Here is a 24,621-nt window from a genome sequence, read left to right on the forward strand (position 1 = left end):
GCGGCTAACATTGACGAGGAGAATTTATTGGAGTGGATATCTGTTTTGAAAACACTGAAGTGTGGTCATTCCAGACCTCTTCTACTAAATCCAATCAATGTTTTAAATACAAATACATACTCTACGTTTTCTGAGAAGCAGTTTGGGACATTTTGGGAGAAAAATGTACCCGAAAACAACGAGGCGTTTTCTAAGGAAAGTTTTCTATAGTTCAAGCATTGTATACTTTGGGCTCTGAGTACAGAAGAGTCGGAAGGCTGTCAGCCAAAAGCGAGTGCAATATCCTGCATGAGTTTTGCAGAGCATAAAAAATTCCCAGAGGATTCCCGAGTTGTGTGCCTGAGACAATTCTGACATATCAGATGTTAATTTGTTTTTTTATATATTTTCCTGTCTGTCATTGTTTACGTTTTCGTAGTGAATTCCGATTTTTTGTTGTGAATGTCAAATATTTATGGTTGCATATGACAATTATCGAAAAAATACCGCACAGAAACGTGCGAATAAGGAACATCCCAGATGGATGGTGGCATAACTGGAAAGTTTTCGGAACGGCAAAACCTTACGGACCATCCCAGAAATGGATGGTGGATGGTCCCCAGTGTGAAAAGGCTATTATGAGAAAAGGATGCAGTAAAAGCGAGAGAAATAAATGCGTGAGCGGAAGTGGCCTTCCAGTTGAGCGGGGACTTAAGACTTTAAGATCCAATTTCGCTGGTTTTGTTTGAAAACATCAATTTGTACCAAACAGTGCCTCAGTTGTTCGACTGAAAGCGAGTAGACGTGTCTACAGACGGCTACGAACAACAACAAGAAAAAAAATTGGCTAAGTCTAATGTCATATAGCTATTACCCTTTGGCGTCCAGTTCGTGTTAAATTGTGGTAAATTGGTGATGGAATTTTTATCAAGTGGTCGCAAAAAACCATCGATTCCCAAAACAAGAATCGATGCTTACACTAGAACCAATAAATCGATTTTTTCCAAGCTTTAGCACCAGAGCTCGCAAGAAATGGCCCCTTTTTGCAAGCAGTCATAAAAGCCGGTTGTTAGCGGGCACGATTAAAAACGGAATCGAAACGACCCTTCTGCTTCGTTTTTTCGCTCTTTGCTCAACCAACAAGAGTGTCTTTTCGCTCTCCTTATGCATTCGTTCACTTGAGACACTTCGTTGAGCCGAAAGTGTCTTTTGCGAATGTATGTGTGTGTGTGTGTGTGTTGCGTCTGTGCCTCTCCCTTCTTCTTTCAAGCTTTGGCTGCGAAGAAATATAAAAAAAACAACAAAAACCTAATGCAACTATAACAAAAAGACACTTCGTACTTGCACTTGGCTCGTTTTGCTCAGTGACTGATGCTCTGTTGCTGAGCGCCGAACGAAAGTGTCTCGCTCAGACTGTTTTCGTACGAAAACACTTGTGCTTCGTTCGCCGCTCAGCATGAGCCCGAAAACACGAGAGCAACAAAAATACGTGTTCTGTTCAGAGACAGCATAATTCTGCATAATTATTCTCTGTCTTTTCCGCGAGCAGATTGCACACAACAAGTTGGTTGAGCATGTTTTTCGAGCTTTGTTTAGCACTATGCCCCGAAAGGTTTAAAAAAAAACTTTTAGAAGAAATTAATAGAAATATTCGGTAAAAAACATAGTTATTTGTTTCTAAGAAAATAACTTTGGTGCTTAAATACTCGTCTATTTTAGGTATTCGTGGAGGTAAAATTATTTTTTCATTAAACTATTATGATAAGGGTAGCATATCAAAAGTTCATGAAGCCGCCTGGAAGCAGTTTTTAATGGGTTAAATTATATTAAGAATGTATGTAAACAAAAAGTGTATATACCGTTCCATATATGTATAATATTTAATATATACAACCAAAAATCATTTGATATATTAAATTATTTATTTTTCAATGTTACTAAAATCATCGATGTTTGAGAAAAATCATCGATGTCTGAACATCAATCACATCGATGAATCTCCAGTTCTTTTTCGTGTTACTTTATCCACCGTTCCATAATAGATTCTAAAAATTGTCTCAGATACACAACTCTGTTTGTGGACTATCTTCTGGAATCCTCTCATTTATGAATGCTCTGCAAAACTCAAGCAGGATATTGCACACGCTATAGGCTGACAGCCTTCCGACTATTCTTCACTCAAAACAAAGAGCCCAAAGTATATGGCTGTACATAACTTAGCTTTAAAAAAGTCTAGTTGTTTTTGGGTACAACTTTCTCCCAAAATGTCCCAAACCGCTTCTCAACACACATATACTTTATATTTTTATTTAAAACATTGATTGGATTTAGTATAAGCAGTCACAAATGACCACAACCTTCCGGGCTTCAGTGTTTTCAAAACAGATATCCATTCTATTATCTCCTCCTCGTCAAAGCTATCCTCATCATCATCGTCCATGTCCAACAACATGATTAGCTTGTGCAAGAATATGTTTTGCTGCTGAATCACATTCACGACCATTGAAATGTTATTTATATTCATTTTAATTAAAGTAAACAAATTTTCACCGCACGCAATTGTGAGCAACAGCTGTTTCTCATGGATGGTGGATGATGGATGGTGTCAATGTGAATCGGTGTTTCACATCTTTCAAAAATTCCCACCGTTCCCCCAGGATGGACTCAGTGTGCAGAGAGTATAATTTATAGGCTGTTTACATTGGGACTGCGTCATGCTTCTTAGCGTCTTGGCGAAGACGCATTTTTTTTTACATAGGTTAAGCATGGGGCCCTAGTGGTGGCAAAAAGTTGCGTCGGTCTCTGATTCATTTGCGTCTATTCGATATATTCGATTGCTTTTGCGCTTAACTGCACATTTTTGCACTTTTCTGCCTATCAGCGCAACTATCACCTCTAAGAACAACAAAAACTTGTAGTTTAAAAATCAAATTTTGGCGGTAAAATGAATGGTTGTGCAAAAAGGTGAAAATATACATAAAATCATGAAATAAAATACTTGAAACTGATTGTATTATTATCATACGACATTTTTGTGATCCCCTGATGCCATTATGACACTGCTGGAGACGAACTTCGATGGTTTTCATAATTTTAAGAAGAACTCCCACAAGCTCTACAAATAAATGTCTGAAAATAATAAATAAATATAAGAATCAATTCTCTTTCGTCCATTTTCTTGTCGTCTTGCATAATTCTGTTGAATTCTCAAAATTTGTGTACTTTCCTTGTCATCAAGCACCCAAAACAAAATTCAAGACGCGCGTCTGCCAATGTAAACGCCTTTTCTGCTTCATTGCGTCTATTCCGATATCGATAGCAGACGCGCCCAGTGTAAAAAGGCTATTAATTAGCATAAGTAAAATTCTAGACAAATACATCGATAGTGTCAAGATTGTTACTTAAATTAATTAATTTAATGAGAGTTTCTATAATTCCTGCAGGAATATTTATAAAAAAAATCAATTTATGCAAAAGATTATGGAAAATCAATTATTGCTTTCCGAAACGAAGGCATTTAAATAGCTTGAAAGTAAAATTCGTTTGTGGTCAATACTTCCTTCGATAGTATTAAAAGTGCCATCGATTGTTTGACAGCATATTCGTAGTTCATATAAGTTATAAGATAAGAGCCAAATTCTGAAAATATAAAAAAACAGCAAGAAATGGAAGAATATGCCCGAGAACCATGTCCTTATAGAATTGTGGATGATTGCGGAGGTGCTTTCGCCATGGGATGTATAGGAGGTGGAGTCTTTCAGGCTATTAAGGGATTTCGTAATGCCCCTTCTGGTATGAGTAGAAGATTGGTAAGTTGAAGTAGATGAGAAGTTTGCAGTAGTAATGAAAGGCGTGTTCCGTTATTGGTATTCATATTTATGAAGTACCGTTCGATCACGTTGTTTTTACGTATAATTTGTATGCTCTGTACATATGTATGTAAGTACATTTTTATAAACTCACTGGAGCACGTACCAAAAGTACACATGCGATTGTGGCCAGGCATACAGATATACATACAGTACATACATATGTATATTTAATTTAGTTACCAATTTAATGTTTTATGTAAAGCATTTGCCTTTCCGAAGGTCAATTACGTAATTATTCGTAATAAGAAGCGCACGTGCTAGTGCTGATACATATGTAGATATAGTGATGGTCGCGACAAATTATATAGGTACATGTACCGTCTTTTATACCCGGTACCCAAAGAATACCACTTGTATAATAGATTTGTGTTATAAAAAAACGAGTACCAGGTAAAACTCACAACGATTCGAATGGTTTTATACTCTGGAGTAGAGATTCGTTGGCGCCTCGTATTTTATAACCGGCCCGGTCATATTTATCAAAGGACCGGCACGAAATTATGAAATGCATTCACAAATATATAAACATAGTACATATATAAAAAATACATGAATGACGAAATTTGTTGTGCTATCACAAAATGCTACTGTGTTGTTTCTGCGAACGCGTTCGGATCTTTAGGGCTCTAGGGGTTAGCAGGCTTTTGAGCCTAACGGGCTTTTAACTTACGCACGTCTTCGTGTCAAACTGGATTATGAGGCATGTACTCTGCAGTTTTTATGGAAAAGCCCGTGGGCCGGCTCGCGCCCATCTCGACTATGGAGTATGATTAGTATGAATTTGAACAAATGCTTGCAAACGAACACAGGGAAGTACATACAGCTGTGAAAAAAAATAATAGCACCACCACCACAAGCAATTTTTAAATAATTGCCAAACTCACATATTTAGCTTTAAAGAAAATTTTAAGAACATTTTTAGAAATGGGAGAGACTAACAAACCTGAGAATACAAAAAAAATCATATTTTTTTGTAACGTTTTTAACTTTTCAAAAATGAATTTAAAATTTAAAAAATAAACAATTTGTAACGAATTTATTAGTTAACCATTTTTAACTATTAATACTAAATCTATATGAATAATTTAATATTTAGTACAGTGTCCTGTATTGTCAATAACAGCTGCGCAGCGTCTTGGCATGGAATCAACTAAGTCCTGGCATCGTTTTAGGGAAATTTTGGACCAGGACTCCTTAATTTCTTCCCAAAGTGATCGGATAGTGGTTGGCTTGGAAGCAGCAACTGCCTTCTTGACGTCGGACCACAGATTTTCGATTGGATTAAGGTCAGGCGACTGTGCAGGCCACTCCAAAACGTTCACAGAGTTTGCCCTGAACCATTCCTTTGCTTTCTTGCTGGTGTGTTTGGGGTCATTGTCCTGTTGAAAGACCATACGAGCGGCACTTCATATTCTGCAAAGGGTAGCATTACTGTCTCCATGATATTCACGTACATGTGCTGATCCATGATGGGTTTTGTCCAATGTATTGGACCTACTCCATAGTAGGAGAAGCAGGCCCATACCATTACACTACACCCTCCATGCTTAATAGTTTTTGTGGTGTACTGAGGTTTGTATTCAGTATTATTTGGACGTCTAACGTATGATCGAGATCCCTTTCCACCAAACATAACCACTTTGGACTCATTTGACCACAAAATATTTCTCCAATTTTGGGATGTCCAATTTGCATGATCCCTGGCAAACTTCATGCGCTTAATTATATGTGTCGCATTTAAAAGTGGTACCTTTCTTGGGCTGCAGGCTTTAAGGTTATGTTTCCTAAGATATCTGCGAACTGTTTAGTCCGTCGCATTTATTTTAAGCTCTTTTTTGAGCTCAGCAGGCTTGAAGGGATCCCTCTTGCTCTGACGAATCAATCTTTTGACATGAAGAGGTGTCATAGATCGTTTTCGCCCGCGTGTTTCAGTCTTTTCTTCATAGTTTAAGAGGTTTTTAATCATTTTATTTGAGCATCCTACCAATCGACCAACTTCTCTGTAAGTTTTTCCATCCAATAACAATTTTTAGATAAGATCGCGCTTCTCCGCAGTGCATTGCTTTCCACGTCCTATTGTAATTATTACTTTTAACTTTTATGATAGAAACAATGAGTTCTTAGTGAAAACTAATGAGCAGGTGCATTCTGCAAAGGCGATTCCGCGAAATACAGGTGATTCACTATAAAAATGGCTAATGGTGCTATTTTTTTTTTCGCTATTTTCCGGGTTTTTGTTTTTAAATCCCAAAAAAAATATATAGACACAAATTTAAAGAGCGGTAGCGCTGTTTTTGTTTATGGGGAATACCAAGCAATATACAAAAAATTTAAATTTAAAAAAATCGCAAGAGTAAGCGCATTTTTTTTGTATCAAGAACAAAATGTATTGTATTGGTGCTATTATTTTTTTTGCATCTGTATATGGGCAGTTCCGCCAAAAGGTCCACCAGGCCAAATATCATAAAAAGTCAATAAAAACCGATTTCCATATAATTTTTTCCGGATATTTTTTTCTAAATTTATTGAAAGGTTTAATTTAATTTAAACCTTCAATTTAATTTACTTTATTGACATATAATTTCATTAACTTTCATCCTAAAACCTATGAAAATAAGCAAAAGTTCACGTTTTTGGCATTTTCTGGTATTTTTATAGACATGTTTTCTTTTACTATTATCTTCTAGGAAGAAGATGATTCTTAATAAAAGACTCCTCAAAGTCTTTCTAACATACATATTAAACTACCTAAAACCATTATCAGAACGTTGGTCCAACCTCGGCTAACAGTATATTTTTAGGCTTTTATAATCGCGGAATTTGGTAACGTCACGCCAGTAACGTTCGACAGATGCCTCCGCGGATTTTTAACAAAAAAAGAGGAAAAGTTTTTACATTTAATAAGTTTGATAATTAACTCTCAATACTTCATTTATTACCACAAAAAATGTTATACAAATAGCCCTATCCAATTCGCAGAGTTTTGCCATTTTGTACCCCAACCTCGAAAACCACTTCTGTTTTATGTAACGCACTTTTAGGTCATACTTTGGCTTATATCTTTAAAACCGTACGCTCGATTATTTCCACTTTGCTGGTGAATGTAGGTCTAACCAAATTATATTCAACGAGGATAATATTTTTTCCAAATTTCAGCTTTTTGACTATTTTTTCCAACATTTTGTCGTACGAATGTAACGTAACGCCAGATAGGAACTGCCCATATCCAGCCCCAAAAATTATATATTTATGTCCTTAATGACGAGCTGAGAATCTGTTTTGAAGCTATTGTACTATCTGTACAAACTCGTTTTTTAGCAGAAAGTAATATATATATGAGCATTACCATTCTGGCGTTACGAGACAATCGTACTACATAGTACACGAAGTCAACATCGGTAAAGTTTTCACAGGAATATGTTTTACAAAGTATACATAGTTTAAGCGAATAGTCTTTGGCATATCTCTTTTAATTTCTTATGTTAAAATACACAAGTAAAATAAACAGTCATGGCTAGAAGGTCTCTTTCCACCCGTTGGGCTAAAGGAGCCGGTCACTGTCCATTCAACCAAAATTCAGCTGCCCTCTACTAAATCACACAGAATCCATCTAAATTATTTTCTTTACGCTAGCCTTCATAAATGCTACAAGTACACTCAAGGTTGAATGCAGTGGCATAGCTTCGTAGTGGTAAGACGGTACTGTGCACCGTGGCCCTCGAGCTTAGGGCTTAAAAGCTTAATATTTCCCAGGCGCTAAGCTGAAACCAAACAAAATTTCTGCCACAGAAAAATACCATAATTCTTAACAAAAATTTAAAGGCTTAAAGCGTAAATAAAAAGTTAAATTTTATCGAGTAGTGTAATTTGTGAAGAGTAGGCAAGAAAAAGATTGTAATTTTGTTAAATGGACAATAAAGTTTTTTGATTATGTCTGAAATGTGCGACTTCTAATTTAAATGTATGAGAAATAATGAAGATGTAAAAATTGTTTGTTCGTAGTGATCAGACGTGTTTTTGTTTTGCGCTCCGCATTTTCCATTTATTTTACTTATACAGCCGGTGTTTTATCTTCAAAATAACTCTATAACTAACTTACCTTAAAATCAATCTTTACCACGGGTGCATGCCTAATAATTGTGTTAAAACACAACTTATTTAATTAATTTTGTGCGTCGGTTATTCGTGTGTTTGTGTTGTTGCTTTTCGTAAGTACGCCCTCTCGTTACATTTAGCCGCTCTTTGTCGCCTATCACTCTCTCTATTATCTAATTCTAAATAACTGGTATTTCTCTATCGCTCACGTATCTTTCTGTGCAGTAACGCTCTCACTTATAAGCTGTTGCTGTAAGCACTCTCCTCTCTCATCTCAGTTTTTCCGAATTCGCTTTAAGCATTTTCTCTGCACATTCGTCTGATTGCTGTTTGTTTTGAATTTTTTTCTAAAAAAAAAAATGGGTTTTGCTGTCGTCTGTGCCAAAAAAAAACTTGCAAGAATCAGATCACACCCAATATCCCTTGCTGGTGCACGCAAAATGTGTAGGGATCTCGGGTCGTGTAGGAGATGCTATTTCCTAAAACAACGGCCTGCATTATGGTTCTGAGGAATGCCGTGCTGTGGAAAACGACATGCCTGCAATATGATCGGCGCTTGGCCATGGACACTCAGTTCAGCAGTTTACAAGTGCTGGCTGAGTCTCCGTGGCGCAAGAAGTCTACTCCGCGGGACTTGCAAGTGCCGACTTCCTCATGTCCTCCGGCAGCCGAAAAACTTAATCCGACCACTCAGTGCTTCAGTGCAGCAGTTGATTACATTTGCTATTCCAAGGGCAACGATCGCTGCTGGTGATGCAGATTCGGGAACCGAAAGCGTCACTTCGGAGAGTATGCAGTAAAAAATGTCTGTAGCGTCCGTGTCCGTCGAGTCCGCACCCAACTCCTTAACCCTTTCAGGACCGAATTAAAGTGGGTGGGTTAAAAAAATATTTGAGGCCATATTATTATTAATATTTAAAAGATAGAAAGCATTTATTTATTTTTATACCCGTACTCAAAAAAGAGTTAAGGGGTATATTAGATTTGTGGTAAAAGTGGATGTGTGCAGAGAAGGAAACGTTTCCGACCCCATAAAGTATATATATTCTTGATCTGCATCAATAGCCGAGTCTATATAGCCATGTCTGTCTATCCGTCCGTCCGTCTGTCCGTCTTGATGAGCGCCTAGATCTCAGACTATAAGAGCTAGAGAAACCAAATTTGGTTTCCAGACTCATGTGATATCACACTGCTACAAGTGTATTTCAAAATTTCGCCCCGCCCCCTTCCGACCACACAAAGGACGAAAATCTGTGGCAGGCACAGTTTTAAAGATACGATAAAACTAAAAACGCAGTATTGTGGGTGCTCTCAACTTTAATATCATAAGATCCCCTACCTTCCTTAGCAAGGTCCTTTAAAACGCAGTTTTTAAGGCAGTTTGGGCGAATAGTTCCGACTGCGAGAACTCCTTTTTCTTTTAAAGCAATCATTAAACTTACTGAAGTGAACCAGTTATCAAAAAATAACTTGAAGTTTAGCTTTTCGGTAAGACGGGAAGCCAAATGAAGGACAATGTCCGAGGACATTCCAAGACCAAAGGAATCGCAAGTTCCTTCACCAATATAAAGACAGAAATTGTAGATTACACCAGATACGCCAGCCCTTGAAAACAATTTAAAGCCCCATTTATGTGGCTATTTTGGAAGATATTGCTTCAAGCTATGTTGACCTGCAGAATAAAGATGTTGATTTGATATTTGATAATTAGATATAACAACATACCTTTAAACGATATCATTTTCTCATCAACGCTTTGATACTCCTCTGGCTCAAGTCCGTTGTACATCCTTCATTTTCGACAGTAACGGACGGATATTATATAGCTTGTCAAAATCACTCTCACCTTTTTTAGGTTGTTTAGAGTTGTCATTTAAGTGAAAATGTGTTTTGATTTTCTCAAATCTATTTCGTGTCATTGAATCGGCTACTGCAGCTAGTCTGAATTTTGATGCCCATGCCATTCGCAATACAGGTATTTTGACTACAGCCAAGTACATCAAAACGCCAATAAAAAGTTTGATTTCGACTACAGTGACCTTAAGCTCTGCTCCACCATTTAGCAACGCAAATAAATTGGTTTCAGATTTTTTGAAGAATTTCGTCATCAAAGTACTTGTAAAAGTATGATATTGGTTCCATGGTCACTAAACCATTGATGGACCTTTGCCATGAATTGTTTGCTTCTTTTCCATTTGAAATTTTTTTTCTCCATCTCAAATTGTCTTGATTTACTTTTCGAAAATCTGCTGCACCGTTTCATCAATAAGTCCACAAACATTGTCTTCGCCCTCATTCCTCTTCAGCAATGCATATTCAATAGTGTTTCCTTTGGCAACAACGCTTTGCATTGTGTTTTCTATAAAATTTTCCAATGTTTTAAGTGAGTCGTTATCCTCTTCATTTTCTCCGTAATTTTCATCTTCATCTTTTCATCCCACTCAAATCGGCAAATACGTTCAATTTCCTATTGAGTTAAGCCTTTGGGCCGCATGTCTAGCAAAATAAGTTTTTATACCCGTACTCAAAAAAGAATTAAGGGGTATATTAGATTTGTGGTAAAAGTGGATGTGGGTAACGCAGAGAAAGAAACGTTTCCGACCCCATAAAGTATATATATTCTTGATCACCATGAATAGCCGAGTCGATATAGCCATGTCCGTCTGTCTGTCTGTCCGTCTTGTTGAGCGCCTGGATCTCAGAGACTATAAGAGTTAGGGTAACCAAATTTGTACAAGTGTATTTCAAAATTTCGCCCCGCCCCCTATCGACCCCACAAAGGACGAAAATCTGTGGCAGGCACATTTTAAAAGATACGATAAAACTAAAAACGCAGTATCGTAGAGAATGACCATATCTACCAGATTGCCGAATCTGAATCAGATCGGATCATAATTATAGCCAGAAATTAATTTGTTGTTGGTTGCCCCGCCTCCGCCAGCCAGAGACAGACCCGCTACACATTCTCTTTCTCGCTGAAACACTCTGCCGCGTTCAGTTCGCGAGCAACCCCTAGCGGAGGAGATGTAGAATATAAATGGTCCAGCTATAATCAAAATGCTAGATGTAAAATATACATTGTAGGTGTAGATGTAGATAACAGATGTAGCAAAACAATGTAAAATGTAAAATTTTTTTTGTTTAATTCTAAAATTCTAAAAAATCATATGCTTAAAAATGTATATACTGACTGAGTACGGGTATAAGTAGAGTCGCGTCCCCAGAAGCGACTCACACGTTCCTTCTCGTTTAATATATGAATACCATTCAGGACCAATTTTGCCTATAGGCAACATTGTGTTTGCAAAAATCCAGGGAAGAAACTAAACACGTTTCGGTCACAAATTTGTTTCATACCTATTCACTTACCTTATTTAATCCACCAAAAACAATTTTGTTTATATCTGAATTATAAATTCTGTACAAATGCCTTTAGTTCACAATCACTTTTTCATCAATTTTTTCGTCATCTGTTCTCACCCCGCAAGCGACACTAATACTCAGAACTCACATTTTGTAACTTCGCAATTTCTACTCAGGGATGAGCAGAACAGAACCACCAATTAGACGATGCAAAAAAAAATATCGAAAAGAATATCTGTAACGGCTATTTTGTCATTTGAAAACAATTTTGCCTATAGGCAACACTGGTCCTGAAAGGGTTAACTTTTCCATCAGTTTTGCTCCCACCAGCTAATAGACGTCCAGGACCAACGGATACTGCCATCATAGGTACTAGGCCTGTGATGCCAGAACCACTGGTGGTAGTCCCACCAAAGCGACAAGTTTTTGTCTCGCAGCTAGCCCCTGATCTCACATCCAATGGTGTAACCGCTTTTATACAAATCAAAATAAAAGACGTTGGCTTAAAGGAGGGAAAACTTTACTTTTCTTACGCCAGGGAGATATCTTCCTTCAAGATAAGCGTCTCCCCGACTCAATTTGAATCCATTTGTTCCGCCAAGTTTTGGCCGGAGCATTTGGTGGTTAAAGAGTTTAAGGCTAAGAATAGGCCCCCCATTACTCTTCCTAGCATTCAGACCAGTGCTCCATCTCCATCATCTTCCACCTCTATTTCCACCCATCCAAAAAACTAACTTCCTCTCTTTTAGTTACCTACCAGAATGTTAGAGGCTTGCGTAGTAAGCTCAGTACTCTTTTTCTTGAGAGTTTCGCAGTCTCGTCACACGTTATTGTTCCGAAGTTCCGAAGTTTTGGCAGGTCGGTGCACAATTTTTAGAAATGACTGTTCGTCTCGACGTGGAGGTGGGGTCCTCATTGCAGTGGACTCAAACTTCACGTCGGAACATTTCATAGTCCAGGTTTAACAAGACCTAGAATTCCTGTGCGTAGAACTGATTTTCCCAAGCTTTTCCATTTTCATTACTTACTCGTATATTTCACCTTCCTCGGATATCTTAATGTACGAGCATCACCTGTCGCCTTTAAAAACTGTTTATTCCTCGCTATCAGATAAGGACCATATGATAGTTCTTGGTGATTTCAATTTGCCAGGTACTGTTTGGTCTTCGGTAAACGAGTCTAATAATCTTGTGCCCATATCACGACATGACTTTATCGACGGCTTGCTTGACCTATCCCTGTCTCAAGTCAACCATGTGAAAAATTCCTTGGGTCGTTTGCTTGATCTGTGCTTTGTCTCAGATTCGACGATAGCGTTGCTAACTCAAGCCCTTCCGCTCACTATACCTATACCGCTCACATTCGAAGTGTTGGTCGATATTGGACCTACTGTATTGGATCGAATAAGTAGGCTATCTGAACGTGTCCGCTGCTTTCGTAAAGCCGAGTTTAAGAAGCTTAATAACCTCATTAGGGATTTTGATTGGTCCGCTCTGTACTTGTGCACTGACGTTATGAAAGGCACAAACATTTTTTACAATGTACTTGACACATTTTTTTGATTCTTGTGTCCCACTTGTCCGGCTAGATCCAATCTAAAAAACTTAAAATCAAGACTTTATACAAAATTTCGAGAAGTTGGTTCTCTCTCTCGCTATGTAATAGCTCGGTCGAATTTCTCCGTTCTTAACGCTCAATGCTATAAAAATTACCTATCTCGATGCAGGATACGATTTTTACAGGACCCTAAACAATTTTACAGCTTCGTAAATATTAAGCGTATCATTCTCAATATGTCAGCAAACAATGATCAGGCAATTGCCGATCTTTTTGCCAAATTTGTCCCAACAACCTATTATCATGAAAGCTACTCTGGTCAGCCGTATACATACAGCTTACCAAGGTCGCACGGCATGTGCAGCCTCTTGTTAAATGAAAGCTCACTGCTTCATAATCTTCGACTAGTTAATCCGGTGTTTTCACCAGGTTCTGAGAAAGTTCCCGGCGTGTACTCAGGTACTGTGCCGACGCTCTGTGTGGACCCCTGCTAAACTATTCACCCTATCCATTAACTCTTCATGCTTTCCCCCATTCTGGAAGGAATATTTTATTATTCCTCTCCATAAGAAAGGTAGCAAGTCTGATGCAAATTAATATAGAGGTATATCTAAGTTATCAGCTATTCCCAAAATGTTTGAAACAAATTTTAAATCGGCCTTTGCAACATCTCTGCAAATCACTTATATCTCCATCCCAGCACGGATTTATAAGGCGACGATCAACAACCACAAACTTATTAGAACTTAACTCTTTTATCATTAAAGGCTTTCAAGGTAACTTGCAGACGGATTTTATTTACACTGATTTCAGTAAAGCATTCAATTCTGTAAACCATTCACTTCTAGCACAACAATTTGACCTTTAGGGTTTCCGCCTAATCGTTTCAGATGGATTTCTACCCTCGTTCTAGGTCTCAAAGAGTCCCCTTCAAAAACTCCTTCTCTTCACCTGTTAAGGTTACTTCTGGAGTACCACAGGGCAGCCATCTAGGACTCCTACTTTTCACACTCTTTATTAATGGCCTTCAGTATTAACAAAATCTCGAGTACTCATGTGTGAGGATGATGTTAAACTCTTTATAAGGACATTTCATTACACTTTCGCTTGCAATCCGATCTCAATAACTTTCAGTCATGGTGTTGTGCAAATATGTTACATCTAAATGCCTCGAAATGCAAAGTAATGAAATTTCATCGCTCCAGCCCCTTTTTGGCTCCTTACACCCTTTGCGGTGGTTCTCTTGAGAGAATTACCTTGGTTACCTCTTCCTGAATCACTAATACTATCATACCTTTCCCGTAATTAGTACTATTTCTTAGCTATCTTTGCATGTTTAGCTCTAATTTTCCTCGAATTTGAGTCTAACCCCTACATTTCCTGCATGGTCGCGATCGGTTCGGTAACACGTGTCATGCGGCAGCGCCCCTCGGTCGGTTGGATGGGAGGACGGTCTGCGTTTCTGCCTGGGCTCCGCGCGTAACAGGCTTCGGCTTGGTGTCGCATTGGCCACTTGATAGTGCAGTCATTGCATATCAACATCCAGACAATATCAATATAATATTGATATATCAATAAACAAGGACAGAAACTACGCAGTAAATTACTCTAGTCAAAACGAGTTTTCCTCAAGGAAAAAAACCAACTTTTTCTTAAAGATTTGGGGATTAGAAATGGTTTGATGATATTATTTTTTTTGAAGAATTTTTGAAATTTTTGAATTTTTTTAAAGCTTTTTTCATAGGTAGCGTTTTTTCCACATAACTCTAGTATCTTACGCCTGGTTGTAAAGAACTTCGCTACTTTGAAAAGATAATTAAAACAGCTAGAAGTAAAGCACAAACTTTTTGTGATTTCAGCTTACCGTCTGGAAAATATAAAGCATTGAAATGCAAAAATTAGGATTTTTGTGTGGTATTTTTACGAAATTTTACTTTAAAAACTTAGGAAAAGTCGAAAAAAAGTTATATCCTGTGTTCTCTATTTTGTTGTGTATAGGTGCATTAATTAGGCGTCGTTAAAGGTATTGCTCAAGAAAACGAAAAAGGGTTGTATATTTGGTACCTGATCGCGTTCCTTTGTTCCCAATTGGCAGTTGGGCCCGCAACCATCCAAGGTATTTTTTGTTAATTTTTTTTCATTTCTTATGTTTGGTTAACGAATTTTAGCTCCAAAGTTTCTCCATAGATTTTAATGAGCAATACCTTAAACGACGATGTTTGGTTACGCAGCCAAATAGTGGACAAATGCATAGATTATAGCCAGTGGTGCAGCAGTAGAGTAAATCCTTATTATTGTTCGTTGTTTGCACTGCCCACTGTACTAAATTGTCATCTACCTGCAAACTCATGCACGCATTCATGCTCCCGCACGGCAGCAGCCTATGCATCCGTTCTCTTTCGCCTCTTCATCTCGCGCCTTTCTTTCTTTCCTTTGCTATCACTCTCTCGATCTGTCGCTCTCTCGCTCGCATTAGGGCACGGGCAATTCGGCCCGCCTGCCCTTTGATTCAGTCTGGATCTAGCAAACACTGCCCATCGTCTTGGAATCGAGCTATTCAATCCGACACCGTCTTGTACCGACCCCGTCTTGGACCGACCCCGGCGTCTACAATCTGACCCCGTCTTGAATCCAGCTACCTCTCCAACCGACTCGTCATCAACCTAACTCGCCCCTTTCGCTATCCCTTTGACTCTGTATCGCCTTCTATACTGTTCAAAACAATAAACCATATTTAATTTGAACAACCATCGTCTCGTTAATAAACATATCGCAAAACTACGCTATTGAAAAAGCTCAGTAGCTCAGCGACTTTTCCTGAGTTTTTAAAGTCAAAATTTCGTAAAAAATTCCGCACAAAAATCCTAATTTTTGCATTTCAATGCTTTAAATTTTAAATCGCTGAGAGAGAGGCAATTGCAAAAAGTGAGCAATTCGATGATGCAATACAGTGTCATGTATTGTGTGTGCTAAGGGAAGCTGGCACAAGAAGTAGAAGCAAATACCATACAATACCAAGATGCTGCATGAGCGACCAAAAAGCTGTTATATGGCGAGGCTTACCGGGACGCCCCATGGACAGAGCGGGGTTTCAATTCTCTTTTCGGCTATGCTTCGTCTCTGACCGCGAGCCCGTTGTCCTTCACCTTCGTCTGTTCATATCATATCTCTGCTCATATCTCCTAAACTAAAATTATCTTGAAAATTAGATTCGCTAAAGCTCTGGAAAATTTTCTACTAGATGTGTACATTTATTTTATTCAAAGCGTTCATAAAATATTTTTTAATTTTGCCACCTCTTTTCGGCTGAGTCCCCACTGTAAATACACACAATACAAACAAATAACGACTTTAAATTTTAAAGTTTAAAACCAAAATCGACCTATTCAGGGCCAGATCAACCCTCAACCGGGCCCGGGCAACCATCAATCTGGGGCCCTCCATTTTTCCACTGCAGCTCCCTTCATTTTTCATTTCAAATAAAAACTAGAAAATTGTATGTTTGTTTGATTAATTTGTATGTTTATCAGTGGCTATTATATTTTTTATTCATTCACAAAACTCAAAATTGTTTTTTCAACAAATTTTTCTGTTAGCCCGAGGGGGGCCCTAGGCAACTGCTAATCCGGGCCTGGATTCCCGTCGTCAGACTTCATATTTTGTTGGTGTATTCTGTCGCTCGACTCGACGCGGGCCGAGGCATTTACGAAGCCGAAAGAAGGGGCAAAGGCTAGCCTAAAAGAGAATGGAACTAATACCCCGCGCACCCGCCCGTACCGTGAAGAGTCAAACGAAATTGAACGAGCATTTGCTCCTCGTGCATCTTTGTATTGTATAGTCTTTGGTAGAAGTCAGTTAGTTGGCTGACAGAATCGGTACGAGAAAAACACAACCGAGACTCACTGCTCTCTAGACCAAATTTCAAGAAAAAGAGCTTCCAAACCCGATGCCTCTCATAAATACATAGATAAAATTTCAAATAAAGAATTCGATTTAATATCAATATTTTTAATAAAGCGATAAAGCTCGCACAAAATCCTATTAATAATAAAATATCTGTCTTTAGTTGGGGTCCCATTTTTTTTTTTACACAGGTGCTCTTTCTAGCTTCGCTACTGGTCAAATGACCACTTTTTTTAATGTAAAATTACTGACGACTACAAAAGTTTTGAGTGGGAACGACGACAGACGGTCGAAGGATTGCTCTGCTTAAGCTTTCGATAGGCCCGTGGAATATTTGAAATTCATGAAAATTTTTTGCAGTCAATGTATTGCATAGATTATATTAATAAGGATAAATATGGGTTCCAGTTAATAGTAAATCGAGCCAAAAGCCAAACACTTAAATTGTATGCGTATACAGCAGGAAAAAGGGAACATTGTATCGGCAGCGCAGCAGCAGCGCCCTTTCCTAAGCACAGAGGGCAGTGCCGAGCCCTGGTATATAGGATAGGATTTAGTATAGGATATAGGATAAGATAGGATATAGGATATAGGATAAGATAGGATATAGGATAGGTTTGGCTCAAAGGTAAAACTTCCTTTTACATTATTGTCGGCGTACTTAAACTGAATTTTACATAAAAAAATGTTTACAAAAATCTATCTTTACAAAAAAACTTTTTTTAGATCGGAAGTATGACTGCTATAAAAACCCGCTCACCCGTAATAGCTGGAAATTTCGCAGTTTGGGGTGGTATGTTTAGTACTATTGATTGCACGCTCGTTCACTTTCGAAAAAAGGAAGACCCATGGAACTCAATAATAAGCGGAGCTGCAACTGGAGGAATATTAGCTGCAAGAAATGGTACGACTTTTCCTATATGTTCTCCTATAATAGAGTACACTGAAAATGACTGAAACAAAATTTTTTTTATGTGAAGTATTATTGCTGTGAATATGTGAAAGATATTATTTATGTCCTTGTGGGTATATTGAATTTGAAAAGATGCTAGCAACGCACAGATGTGACAGATCTTTTGGAAATGCCTTTTTATGATGCATACTGCTGTATAAATCCATACGATTTATCTTAAAAGAGTAAATAGTTTTTATTAAAATAATGATTGGGATATTTTCAGGTGTTCCTGCTATGGCCGGAAGTGCGATAATAGGCGGAGTTCTCTTGGCTCTAATAGAAGGCGTTGGAATATTATTCACGAGAATATCTGCTGATCAATTCCGAAATCCACCTCCACCAACGGAAGATCCAGCCGCTCTTGGCGACCCAGCAAGCAATTTCACGTTTGGGACCCCTACTAACCAAAAGCAATATCAATAAAATTTGTTTATTTCATAGCTCATAAATAAAATACACAAAATTCCATAAAATTTGCAATGCAGCGAATAAATGCTCTCGCACTTGGATAACATAACCATTTTTCAATGTCAAAACAAACCAGCAATGAAGTTAGCTTTGGCATACCGTCGGTCATAAGTCGTTAAAGTTCTGAATTCTGGTTGTAACCGATTCCTGTCTCGTCGTCGTTGTTAAAATCGGTATAAATGCAAAAAAGGTAATTGAAAAGCTTGAGCTAACTAAAATACTTTGTCCTTGCCATGTGCCCTAGAACTATGCTTTTCCTGAAACCATTGATTAAGTGAAGCAAATGCCGTAACGCTTTCTGGAGGTGAATTGGAATTAACCTGCCCTTTTACTGTCTCTAGCCTCTACGAGGGCACTAGAACTGCTGTTGTGACAGCTGCTGGCCATTGCTGAGGAATGAAGAGAAAGGACAGGTTCGCAGAACCACCGTAGCTCATATGACATCATGAGCACCATCTACTCCGTGGAATTGTCATCCCTGCATTTCACAACGCACAGTGGGACCTCAACCGAAAAGAGGTGGTAAAATTAATTTTCTGAGTGAGCGCTTTGGATAGTTTAAATCAGCGATGCCCAGGCCCATTGCCCACGGAGCCCATTTGTTTTTGTAATTGCCCTCAGCATAGGAAACCAATTCTTGTATGCATACACAGTTTGTGCTGCGTACCAGCATACCGAAAGCCCAACACATGCAAACATCTTTGTGTGTATGCGATCCGTCCAGCAAAAACCGGTTTTGTCTCTTCTCTGATCGGTGTTAACCCGACTTTTGTTATGATTTTGTTGTTGTCTTTTCTTCGAGTTTGCATTGTTCCCTTATTGGTATTTGTGTTTTTGTTTGGGAGTATTGGTGAGTGCCCAGCCGTAAGCTGACTTTGGGCATCGCTGGTTTAAATACACGCCTTCGCTCAATTTGTATGCACATACTTACTCTTTCAGGTAAAATAAAAAGTAAACTATTGCATACACACATGATCATAATAATAGGTACACACATCTAAGTAAACTTTATCATAGCAGGAATAGTTTTATTCGATACTTGAAATTTAATATTAGTTCCCAATTATGCTTTAAGTATTTTTTAAATTTAATATAAAGTTTTTAGAGTTTAGGATGCTATAAAATAAAAGAGATCCATTTGTACTGTCGATATCAGGCTGATCAAAATAATAGATACAAATTTGTTAAATGAATATCTAATATTTTTGTTTGCTTTATTAGTATTAACTAGTTACTATCCAGTGTATCCACCTCTATTTTTGGTCACCTTTATAATTCTATTTGGCATACATTTAAAAGGCGTCTGGCAGGTTTCTATAGATATCTCATACCACAATTTTTAGACGCCCTCCCTTAATTTTCGTTGTTTGAAAATGAAAAGCTAATTTCTTTTTTAAATCGTTAACTTTTTGAAATATCCAACGCAAGGGCATATTTTCTTCAGCATAAGGTAGCATAGCACTCTACAATATGAATTTGTATTCCTCAGCGTTCATTCTGTTCGTTGTCTGGAAAATTGGACCTACGACGTACAAGGAGAAGCAGCCCCATATAATTATATTGGCACCTCCATGTTTGACTTTTTTTTTTTGGTGAAACGTGGATCAAATTTCTTTCCTTTAGGGCGTTGTACATTCCTTTCACAATAATTCCCAAATAAATTTATTTTTGATTCGTCGCTCCACAAAATGGTTCTCCACTTTTTCCCTCCGTCGCATCCTGCCCAGTCTTGATGAATTTTAACAAAAGTTAGCCTCATGGCTATATTTTTTTTTGGCGCATAAGTGGAACCTTTATTGCTATTCTGCCTGGAAGGTTGACTTGTTGAAGCTGTCTACGGATCGTTGGAGAACTAACTTCTTGTCCGATTTCTGCTGCAATAGCCTTTGACGACTTGAATGGATCCTTTTTGCTCATAGATATACAGGGGTGCCACAGAAATCACTTCCGCTGGAAAATCACCTCAATTCCATTCCGCCGTGCCACACACAATCAAAATCGCTCACAATTTATCCAGCGATTTGATTAAATACACCCATAAAACACACCTAAAACGATTCGAATCTTATTTTTCCATAAAGGTTGTTCAATTGGTGGTTAACCCTCATCCAAATAATTAAACATTATACATGTTAAGTTAATAAAATAAGCATTTTTGTAAATCACTATTCAATCCGCTGACTGAATTTTCACTTAACGATTCAGTTCTCAATCCGCTGCAGACCGAGGTGGCCACCTAGGGCGATTCGGACTTTCGAAGTTAATACAGTAATGCCACCTTTTTATACCCGTACTCAAAAAAGAGTTAAGGGGTATATTAGATTTGTGGTAAAAGTGGATGTGTGTAACGCAGAGAAGGAAACGTTTCCGACCCCATAAAGTATATATATTCTTAATCAGCATCAATAGCCGAGTCGATATAGCCATGTCTGTCTGTCCGTCTGTCCGTCTGTCTGTCTGTCTGTCTGTCCGTCTTGTTGAGCGCCTAGATCTCAGAGACTATAAGAGATAGGGCAACCAAATTTGGTTTCCGCACTCATGTGATATCACACTGCTACAAGTGTATTTCAAAATTTCGCCCCGCCCCCTTCCGCCCACACAAAGGACGAAAATCTGTGGCAGGCACATTTTTAAAGATACGCTAAAATTAAAAACGCAATATCGTAGAGAATGACCATATCTACCAGACTGCCGATTTTGAATCAGATCGGATCATAATTATAGCCAGAATGAAGAAATTAATTTTCAGTCGCTTCCCCTGCCCACTCCTGACAACGACAACGCAAGTCATTTTCCTTCTCGCTCGCACACTCTGTCGCGTTCAGTGCGCGAGCAACCCCTAGCGGAGGAGATGTAGAATCTAAATGGTACATGTTTAATCTACTTGTTAGATGTAGAATATACATAATATATGTAGATGTAGACAACAGATGTAGCAAAAAAATGTAAAGTGTAAAATTTTTTTTTTTTAATTCTAAAAATTATATGCTCAAAAATATATATATTGACTGAGTACGGGTATAAGTAGAGTCGCGTCCCCAGAAGCGACTCGCACGTTCCTTCTCGTTTAAGTTGAATTCGGGGCAATATATTTAATATTAATTATATTGAAAGCATTCTGTTTTTCTTTAATTAAGCATAACAAAAAATAGCTCATTGTAGTAAAACTTCCTTTACGTCAAACGTGTGCATACTTTTTGTGCAAATTTTGAAAACATTTGTAGTTATTTGTAGTTCTACCAGGTGGCATCGCTTCAAAATGCCATTTCTACACATTATTGCCATTGCATTTCTGTCAAAAATCCCTGTTCGGCTAAGTGCAGACCCAGCACAAATAGAAGCATAGCGATCATTATAACAAAAACTGGTAATTGTAATGAACTAAATTAGCAGTAGTTTGAGAAGACAATCACAAAACCCACATACGTATCGTCTGAACGTGAAAACGAGTCCGATGTGCATCTGAGAAGCCTGCGCTGCAAGGTTTGTATTCTAATATGTTGCCTCCGTAGTTCTTCGATGGCCAACAGTCTCGGTAAAAGCATTTTAATTAAGTTTACCGTAAAATTCAGATGTTTTTTTGAACAGCTGATTGCTGCCATTCACGGAGAGTTGCCAGACAACTGCTAGAGTTGCCGAGTACATTGTTTTGTTTGACTCGCTCGATATGGGATGTTTTTTTGCTTTGAAATTATAAAAGTACAGCTTTGAAAAATTAATTATTTTGTATCATAAAAGGAAAAAAATTAAAAACCAATTGTTTTGATATGATAAAATCAAAAAAACTGTAAAATGAACCCTGTTCGAATTGAATCTTGAAAGGTCAATTTGGTTTGTGACAATGCTAAGAAGAATGAAATCGCTCGGTATTCTGTGGGTCGGCGGAAATTTTGAAGCGGAAATCCTATGCGCGGTTTCCCATTTCACTATTGATTTCTGTGGCACCCCTGATAATGTAGTGGTCAAGTGTTTTGCTTTTTTTCTGTGTTCTTCGGCGAGTTTCCTGACTAGGTTTCCTTTTTAACGTATTTTTAACAAAATTATGAGATCTTTTCATTAATTTGGCAATGGCCCGAAGAGATTTTTCCTCTTTTTTCAGACTAAGAGCCAATCGGGCTCTTAGTTTAGCCAATTCCTCCTCTGTACAATGAGAATTTCGATCCATTCTTGTAAGGAAAAAAAAATTATTTGTTTATGTTTTGACTTTAGCTAAATGAAATTTACCCTAAACGGCCAAAAAAGGAAGAATTTCTAAATTATTTACTATTATATTGATCAGCCAAAATGTATTGTCAACTCACATTTTCGAATAACGGACCCTTATTTCTTTTTTTTGTCAAGGAGTTTCGACATATTGACAAACAAAAATTACTAAAAAAAGTTATGTTTTCAACACATAAAGTACGGTTTCGTCATGTCATCGTCGTAGTAAATGTTTTATGTTTAGATTATCTTAAATTGCTTGAATTCTAGTGTAAGTAGGTTAGGGCAAGGCGGGAGCGCAACGCGAATTCGCCCCGCTTTGCCACCTAATTAATGCGTATATCTAAAACTAAAAATGCATGCCAAGAATTATTTTTTTTCGACTTTTCCCGAGTTTTTAAAGTAAAATTTTCAGGGAAAAATATTGCTAAAAAGTGATGAAATTTGAATTAGAAAGCTTAATATCTTCCAGGCATTAAGCTGCAGATACAAAGTGTCAGGGTCGGATTTTAAGCTGCATTTGTCAGCTTTTCAGAACTGCAAAGTTCTATGCAACCAGATATAAGATACTTAAGTTATGTGAAAAATAAAAGCACTACATCTGAAAAAAATCTTTAAAAAAATACCAGGTTTTAGAAAATTCTTAAAAAAAATAAACCATAAAAAACCATAATTCGTTAAAAAATTGTAAACCCCGAAATCTATAAGAAAAAGTCATTTTGGGCCACAGCCTAAATGTCGTGCTGACTTGTGTAATCAATAACTAGTTTATTCTATATTATAGAATACTCTTATTGTATTGTTGCCCGAGTCGTGTTTGGTTTGTGAAGAATGGTGATTTCTCACAGGGGACCGAGTAAGGGTTAAGGAGAGAGTTCACGGCGAATTCACATGAGAGGGAGAGGAGGCCGAGAGCCGGGTCCCGTTAAAACGGCAGTGGTCCGCGTATGACCATACATGGAGATGAGATCACGCCACCGGCCCGGTCCCGTTAAGAACGTGGTGGGAACGAGCGAAGAGGCCGATGAAAAGCTATCGGCGACGCACGGATTTACCGCTGTTGCTAGGCAGAAGCACAGAAGCAAGCGTCGAAGCGAGGGTATAAGAGGAGGCTGTCGTCAGCCGAAAGAGGACAGTCAGTGGAGGGTAAGTCACCAGGAAAGACGCGAATAAAAGCGAGTGCGGCAACCAACGGAAAAAGTGAGAGTCAACGAGAGGATACCAGGAAGGATCAAAGTGACCCGATTAACAGGCTGCAGTACGACCCAGCGAAGGGAGCAAAGTCTGCGAGGTGCCAAAGGAAGGTCAACGAGTAACGCTGTATTACCACGGTGGTCGAGAGAGAATCGGTGTGTGCGGAGTTGTGTGCGTGGATCAGGCGCGAGCCGGGTCGGACACATAGCCATAGCACCAGCGAGGACCTGAGGGACCGGCGGCGCGAGAGCGTCTAGTAATAGAGACAAATCACTGTTGTATATAGAAAGTAACATCCATTAAGTATAAGATACCAATAAAGTACCCAATGTTGGTAATGAAAGTAACATACCAACACATATACACACATACCATACATCTCGCGATTGCCGCCACCCCCAGAGAGTTCGTCTCCTCCTTTAAATCAGGATCACCCTTCCACCTCTCATGCTCTGCATGCGACTTCGCTGGACAGGGTGATTTTGGCTACGTCGATCGTAAGTGTCAGAACAAAAAACGGTGAACACATTTTGGCCAGAGCTCTCCTTGACTCTGGATCCCAAACAAACTTTATGACGGAAGACCTCGCGCACCGCTTACAGATCCGTATAGAGGAGTCGTGTATTACCTTGCTTGGTATTGGTGAATCCAATTCTCAAGTTAAGAATAAAATACACACTGTGGTGAAGTCGCGCATAAATGGTAGTGAGTTCTCCTTTGATTTTTGGATTCTGAAATCAATTTCAGGTTATCACCCTGACCAGTCAGTTAATGTAACTGATTGGAAAATCCCAGAGAACCTACCACTTGCAGGTCACTATTTCTAGTCAAATCAGGTCAAATCAAGCAAGGTCCTGACTATCCAACTCTTCAGAACACCCTTCTTGGCTGGGTTGTTTCGGGAAAATATGTTTCCAAAAGTTCTTAATAGTTGTTAGTTTCCATTGATAGGACCTTGCAAATATTCTGGTCACTGGAAGAAGATGGTCTCGTGACCCTGAGTTGAAGAAAATTAACTTGGAATTCATGGAA

The 24,621-nt window shown here is 38.4% G+C and overlaps 1 protein-coding gene across 1 annotated transcript; it reads left to right on the plus strand.

Annotated features, from left to right (window-relative positions):
- Nucleotides 1-3,535: 3,535 nt before the first annotated feature.
- Nucleotides 3,536-18,238, plus strand: LOC111076506 (mitochondrial import inner membrane translocase subunit Tim17-A). The gene is made up of 3 exons (XM_022370323.2): nt 3,536-3,788; nt 17,496-17,673; nt 17,948-18,238. Exons 1-3 carry the CDS (start codon nt 3,645-3,647, stop codon nt 18,145-18,147), a joined length of 522 nt encoding a protein of 173 aa, XP_022226015.1. The 5' UTR covers nt 3,536-3,644; the 3' UTR covers nt 18,148-18,238.
- Nucleotides 18,239-24,621: the final 6,383 nt, after the last annotated feature.

The sequence above is a fragment of the Drosophila obscura genome, unplaced genomic scaffold (genome assembly GCF_018151105.1).
Source record: "Drosophila obscura isolate BZ-5 IFL unplaced genomic scaffold, ASM1815110v1 contig_109, whole genome shotgun sequence".
Taxonomy (NCBI): Eukaryota; Metazoa; Arthropoda; class Insecta; order Diptera; family Drosophilidae; genus Drosophila; species Drosophila obscura.